The sequence below is a fragment of the Otolemur garnettii genome, unplaced genomic scaffold, assembly GCF_000181295.1.
Source record: "Otolemur garnettii isolate 467f Iridium unplaced genomic scaffold, OtoGar3 scaffold00066, whole genome shotgun sequence".
Classification (NCBI taxonomy): Eukaryota; Metazoa; Chordata; class Mammalia; order Primates; family Galagidae; genus Otolemur; species Otolemur garnettii.
In genome coordinates this window covers 1,690,518-1,697,743 of record NW_003852461.1, presented here as the reverse complement: position 1 = coordinate 1,697,743, position 7,226 = coordinate 1,690,518, and the positions used below count along the sequence as shown (strand labels likewise).

Sequence of the window (7,226 nt, the reverse complement as noted above, 5' to 3'; positions counted from 1 at the left end):
CAGCTACTTGGGAGGCTGAGGCAGGAGATTCGCTTGAGCCCAGGAGTTGGAGGTTGCTGTGAGCTGGGATGCCACAGTACTCTACCCAGGGGATAGCTTGAGGCTCTGTCTCAAAAAAAAATAGTAGGTACTGTTTTATCCCTTTAGGGTAAAACCAGGAGGCTAAATAATACATACTATGCCTAAAGATGCAGGGAATAGTCCTGGAAAGAGAGCTGCAATGGGAAATACTGGTCGGTTGTTTCTGGGGAGGGGACCAGGGTTCTGGGATAGGATGGAGTCTGGCTTTTTCTTTCTTCTTTTTTTTTTTTTTTTTTTTTCAGTTAGTAACAAAGCTGAGAGCTTTTTATTCCATATCTTAGGAGGGAGCATATATGTGTGTGTGTGTGTACATGCATTATGTATGTGTGTGTATACATATATATATATATTTTTTTTTTTTTTTTAAACCCTACAGATTTGGCTCGGCGCCTGTAGCTCGGTGGCTAGAGCACCAGCCACATACACCAGAGCTGGTAGGTTCAAATCCAGCCCGGGCCTGCCAAACAGCAATCACAACTGCAACCAAAAAATAGCTGGGTGTTGTGATGGGCACCTGTAGTCCCAGCTACTTTGGAGCCTGAGGCAAGAGAATCACTTAAGCCCAAGAGTTTGAGGTTGCTTTGAGCTGTGACCACCATTGCATTCAAGCCAGGACATAGTGAGACTTTGTCTCAAAAAAAAAAAATCCTACTGATTCTTCAAGCTGTAGCTCATACTACCTTCCTAAACACCTTGGCTCCTAGAAACTTAAATGCATTTTGTGGACAATAAAGAGACTTCCATAAGAAGTCTTCACATTCCTAGAAGCTGGGGCAGGGCCCAAACACTCCCTTTCCCTGGAGAACTTGGGCCAAGAGGGATGGACAGATCTGGGGCCACCAGTGAGTGCAAATCCCCAAGGGTCCCTCTCCCTCCCTGGAGGGCGCGGGGCTAACAGGACCTGCAGGATGCCAGCTGCCCTCTCCACACACGGTGGTGGCTGCTCACCGTCCTGAATGGCACAGTTGGCCAGGAGATCCTTGATGGTGTCTGCGTAGACCAGGCGCATGCGCCGGCGCTCAGCGGCCACACTGTGCTCCGTCTTCTCCTCCTCTGTCCGTGGAGTGATCTGCTTCAGCTTCACCTGTGGGCCAGGGGGCAGGGCAGCAATGCCCAGGATGAGCTTCCTAAAACAGCACAGGGGCCTTCCCAGCCCCACCTCATGCCCAAGGAGGGCATGTAGCAGGCCTGGGCTGCAGGCTGGTTTCCAGGCTTCTTCCCCTCCGCCCGTCCTCCTGCCTCCAAGTCACCCTCACACAGCACATGCATCCTCCACGTGTTTGCCCAGGGAGGGGAGTTGCCAGGTGGGATGTGCAGTGAGACCTGGAGAATCCTCGCAGGAGAGGGCAGGAGAGGCGCACGGAGAGGTGAGAGGAAGGAGAGAGGGAGGCACCCGGGGTCAGACAGCACTGAGGAGTAGAGGGGGCTGGTTCTGGGGGCTGCAGATTCCTTGCCCCCAACCTCATACCCTGATCCAGGCACACCATGACCAGTGTCCCCAGTCACTGAGTAGCATCAGGCAGCCAGGTATAAGTACCCACCTTCGTGATCTCCCGGTGAGCCACAAAGGTGGCCAAGGCCTTGCACACATTCCACTGCTTCTCAGAGCACAGGTCCTCGGAGGTCACCTGGATGCCCACCTGGACAGGAGGAGTCAGTTGGGTAGAGCAAGGAGGGAAGACACAGAGCTCGTCAGGAGAGGCCCGTGGACAGAGACAGGACATCCCACCCCAGGCCAGGCCTCTACTGATTCTGTTCCACCTACCACGTCTAAGGGGCTGGAGACCTGGGGTAATTCTGACTCCATCCCTCACTCCCAGGGAAACCTTGGGCAAGTCACTTCCCTTCTCTGGTCTTGGTTTCTTCCTCTGTAAAATGGGCATGATCACACCTGCCTTCACAAGCTTATTGCGAGGCTTAAAATAAGCCTGTGTCCACAAAAGGGCTTCGACTAAGTAAAATTTAAAGAATGGACACCTGGTGTGACCTGGAAATTTACAGGGTGCCCAGAGGCAGAGTCACAACTCTGCTGTCTCTGAGGAACCAGTGGCTCAACTGGGGAAAGCTGCCTGGGCCTGAAGTCCACGGGTGGGAAACAGAGTCATCCCCCCACCCCACTGCCTTGGGCATCACAGGCAGCATTCACCGATCCCTGTGACATTGGAGCGACCTGGTCCCCATCTGACAGATGAGGAGCCTGACTGTGGGAGCTAGCAGGCTGCAGTCTAGTGCTGTCCTGCCCAGTCCCACCTGTTAGACTAGATGTGAAGAGTCAAGTCCCAGGTAGCTCAATGATCTGGGGCACATCCCTTCTCCTCCCTGGGCCTCGATCTTCCCTTCTGTGTAATGGGATGTTGGACAGGAAGATCCTTAGGATCACAGGGCTCTGTGAATGGAGTGTGCTGGGCTGGGACCCACCCACACACCTGCCCCCAAACAGGGGCTGCCCCACACACCTCCATGCTGGAGTTGAAGGCCCGGTTCACCTTGGCCTTGATATTCACCACTTGTCCAACACTGGGGAGAAGGAAAGGAAAGTGGGAGGTGAGCCTTTCAGAGGGGCCAGAGGGAGGGAGCAGGGGCCTCCAGTACTTGCAGGCCTCAGCTGGGGGACCGCATGGCCTGCAGAACACATTCACATCTGTGATGTCACCAAGTCTTCAAAGCAAGCCAGCAAGATAGCGTCAAGCTGACGCTGAGAGAAGTGGCGTGATTTCCTTCATCTCCCCCCTTTCCCTGCTTTCTGTTGCCTACTTAATGCTTAACCTTCATTTTGCCCTTGGTACATGGTTCCCTCCTCAGGGAGCCCCTCGTCCTTCAGTTGCCCTGGGAGGCTCACTCTTCAGCACTTCTCCAGAGGACTGACCTCTGTCTCCCATAACCTATAAGCCCCACTATGGCAAGAACCATGAACTTTGCTCCCCATGACTCTGCCAGGCCCAGTATATCACACAGGGTGGGTCTCCCATAAATAGTGGCCAAATGAATTAATGAATTCCACATTGCCTGAACATCCACTAAGCTTAAGAAGCTATAAACAGAAGGTAGAAGGAGAAATGGGAGCATTTAAAGAATGCCTGCTATGTGCCAGGCACTAGGCACTGCCTCATTTGAGTCTCAGAACAAACTTGGCAGGTAGGCTTAGGGGCTCTGAGCATCAGAGAGGTTAAGCTATTTGCCCAAGTCATTCAGCTGAAAAGTGGCAGAGCCAGGATTCCAGCCACAGCCTCGCCTGACCATCTGGAATGATTCCCATGTCCAATCCCCAGAAGCCACCTACTCTGCCCTGTGCCTAACTGGGGGGAGAAGCGGGTTCCCAGCTGAAAGGCTGCAGGGAGGAGGGGTTAGGAGGTTGGAATGCTGGCCCCATCCAATTGCCATTTGAGCTTGAGCACGTCCTTTTACCTGCACTTGGCTCATGGAGAGCACAGTGCTGATTTCTTCCTCAAACGACACAGCTTTCTGCCCAGGCCTAGAAAGGGTCCATTCCAAGGGACTGGTCAAGGGGCCACAGTGAACACAGGGAGAGGGGCCACGCAGGCCTGGGTTCCAGTCACGCTCTATCCTGACTGTCACCCTACCAAGCTGTGTGACCCTGGGTGAGACACTGTACCTCTCTGTGTTTCCTCCTGTGTGAAGCACAGAGACAGCAAGCCCACTACCTCAGGTTCTCGGGTGGAGAGAGAGGAAGTGGGACTGGGCCAAGTGCCACGCCTGGCCCACAGCAGGAGCCCAGCAAGTGACAAGAGCTCCACCTTGCCAGACACTGGCTGATCTCTGTCCATTTCTTTTTCAGCAATACCAACGGTCACGTAGGGGAGGGTCATTTTTAGGAGATAAATGCTGATGTGTCCAGGGTTGGGGAGTCATATTTCTTTTTTTTTTTTCGGGGGGGAGGGGGCCGGGGCAGGGTTTGAACCCTCCACCTCCAGCATATGGGGCTGCTGCCCTACTCCTTTGAGCCACAGGCACTGCCCATGGGGAGTCATTTCTACAGCTTACTTTCACATGGTCCAGCAGAAAGAGAGCAAGAGACGGGTATTTATTTACTTATATACAGACAAAGCGAATTAGCAAAATGTTAATTACTAGGTCTCAGTGGTGGTGAACATTGAACTATTCAACTTTTCTACATGTCTGAAAGTTTTCATGATCAAAAACTAGGAGGGGCTCCGCGCCTGTGGCTCAATCAGCTAAGGCGCCAGCCACGTACACCTAAGGTGGCGGGTTCAAATCCCCAGCCCGGGCCCGCCAAACAACAATGATGGCTGCAACCAAAAAATGGCCGGGCGTCATGGCAGAGGCTGAGGCAGGAGACTCGCTTGAGCCCAGGAGTTGGATGTTGCTGTGAGCGTGATGCCATGGCACTCTACCCAGGGGGATAGCTTGAGGCTCCGTCTCAAAAAAAATAACTAGGAGGAAAAAACCTTCTGCTGTCCCCCAAATAAAAACAAATGCCTATTTTCCACGATGCTAAAAGAGAGAAACTTGTGACACTTCCCCTTCTCCTCCCCTCCTCCTCTTTAAATTCCCCTAAGCCAAGAGAACACGCCCATTTGGACTTCTGAGCTTCTCTTGCCCCTGACTGTCCTCCATCCCCACAGCTCAGGCCCAAACCTCTCCCCTCCCCAGGGTCTCTGCCCAGCCTCCTCTGGACACCCCCAGCCTCTAGCTCCCCAATGCCTCCTCCAGGCCATTCTTCATAACACAGAGAGGTGGCTACCCATAAACAAATCTGACCCTGTCAGTCCTTCCCTCCACCAATTCACTCTCAAGGGATAGAGGACTGTGTTAAATTGCACCATGCTGATACTAACAGCAAACCTTGATGATAGAAAACTCTGGAGGGCAAATGACTAGCTTCCCTCAACAAACATTTCCCAAAAACCCAAATAGATTGAGAGAGAAAGAAAGAGAGATAGCTGGTGGTAGGGGCAGGTGAGAACACACATAGGGGAGTATCTACAGATTTTTTTTTAAAAAGACTCAGAGGCTTGGGTGAGGTGGTTTGCACCCGTAGCCCCAGCTCTTTAGAAGGCCAAGGCAGAAGGATCGCTTGAGGCCAGGAGTACAAGACCAACCTGAGTAGCAACATAGAAAGACCTCATTTCCACAAAAAACCAGAATAGTTAGCCAGGCATAGTGGCATACACCTATAGTGCCAACTACTTGGGAGGCTGAAGCAGGAGGATCACATGAACCCAGGAGTTTGAGGCTGCATTGAGCTACAAAGACACCACCCTATACTCTAGCCCAGGGAACAGAGCAAGATCCTATCCCAAAATAAATACATACAAATTTTAAAATGAAAGAAATAAAATAAAAAAGATTTAAACATGGCAATCAATTAAAATTATTTACATCCTGACTTGAATAACAAAAGTAACTGCAAATGAGCCCAGCGATGGGATCCTCATCCCTAGACGTATATGAGCAGAGGCTGAATGGCCCAAGTTTTTGGCTCACACTTTGCCAGTACACCTTGTCTACAGTCTAGGGACCAGTGACCTACAGAGAATGTCCAAGCTGAAAAAAGCATTCACTGCTTAAGTCTAATTCCTTCCATTTTACAGGTAAGAAAACTGAGGCCCAGAGAGAAAGAATGACTTTCCCATAGTCACACAGCACCCCTTGATGCAGTCCTGGTAATATCCAACTCCAACTTCCCTGGCCGAGGGAACCCATCCCCCAGCACCCAGCAGCAGGCCAGCTCCCAGCCACCAGTGCCCCAGAGCCCCCCAGAGGGGTTCTTGCCTCCCTAGAGGCTGCCCCCTCTTCCTTTGCAAAGGCTCTTGGCAGCACACAGGCTGAACAGGCAGGAAGCGAGGGGAGTGGACCCCAGGCTCGCCAGAGGGAAACAGGAAGGACCTTGAGGGAGGAGGGGCGACTCACCTAATGGTGTGCTCAAAATAGATGTCGTCCATGGAGGCAGTGACGCAGGGGCAGCCAGCGTGCCTCTCCGCTGGCATCAGGATAAGAAAGGCAGTCATTATTAGCAGCCTCCCCACATCACACAGGCCTCTGCTTAGGTTCCACCTCCTCAAGATGCTGTTCCAGCTGCCTGAGCTGGGCTGCGACTCCCTCTGTCCACCGCCCCATCCTTCCCCACGCTCCTGCACCTCCATCACCAGTCCTGACCCTGCTCTGTATATCTGGGCTTCGTCTGTCTAGTGTCTCTCCTTCTCCTGCTAGACTGTAAATAACTTGACGATGAGGATTTTTGTCTGTCTTACTCATTGCTGTGCCCTAGCCCCAGAATAGTGCTGGGCACATAGTAGACATTCACTAAGGAGCTGGTGAGGACGGTGGCACCACGCCGCTCACTCCTGGCCTTCTAGAGCTCTCCTGCCTAGTCATTCTTATCCTCAGGACCACACTCGGGTGCCTTGGTCCCTCTGGAATCCCTTCACCAACCATGGGGCTGGGTCAGGGCCTATCAAACAGCGCTGGGGACCAGTCAGTTCACCTGTCTGTCCTCCATACCCTTCCTGTGGGCTGGAGAACCCTGGGACAGCAAAAGGAGTGAAATGATCTTGACCCAGCATAGCCCACCCAGCTCCACGCAAGAGCACATGAGGCAGACGCAGTCATGGCTCACGACACCCTCAAGCCAACCTGAAGCAGCCACGTTCTGCTCTGTGTTGAAGCAGAGATCTAATGGCTTGCACCACACTCAGGCTGCAGGGTCCGAGGGAGAGAGCGACCGGCTGGGCCAACCACTGGGAAATCAGGAAGGGCGTTTCAGGCAGGTGGACCAGCGTGAGCAAAGCTGGGGTTAGGAATACGTGTGGTGCTGGGGGTGGGGGGACAGTGACCATCTCTGAAAACGAGGCCCCTGCTCTGGGTGTGTGGGGTGGGGGTGGGAGAACTGTGCAGAGTGCAGCCTCACCGGACAGGCAGGCCGTGGTGTCGATCCACTTGAGCAGCTGCCCAATGCTCAGCTCTCCGCGCTGGTTGGTGTGGCAGGGCAGCACCAGCTGGCTCATCTGCACCTCCGTGGGGTTCCGGTACCCCTCGCCGTCTGCCATGGTGCCGTCGTTGTCCCTCGCACGTGATTTCCTGGACATGCGGCCTGAGAACACAGAGGCCAGGCCCTGGGGAACAGTGAGAGTGGACGTGGGGGTCAGCTCTCTGCAGGGTCTCCC

At 53.4% G+C, this 7,226-nt stretch overlaps 1 protein-coding gene across 1 annotated transcript in view; it reads right to left on the bottom strand.

The window, feature by feature from the left end:
• ACOT11 (acyl-CoA thioesterase 11) overlaps positions 1-7,226 on the bottom strand; it is a 53,760-nt gene that overhangs the window by 15,256 nt on the left and 31,278 nt on the right. Inside the window, exons 2-6 of the mRNA XM_003793115.2 lie at positions 6,971-7,175; positions 5,974-6,043; positions 2,538-2,598; positions 1,623-1,721; positions 1,030-1,165 (exon numbers count right to left, since the gene is read on the bottom strand). Coding sequence (XP_003793163.1) covers positions 1,030-1,165; positions 1,623-1,721; positions 2,538-2,598; positions 5,974-6,043; positions 6,971-7,175 — 571 coding nt within the window. The remainder of the gene's footprint in view (positions 1-1,029; positions 1,166-1,622; positions 1,722-2,537; positions 2,599-5,973; positions 6,044-6,970; positions 7,176-7,226) is intronic.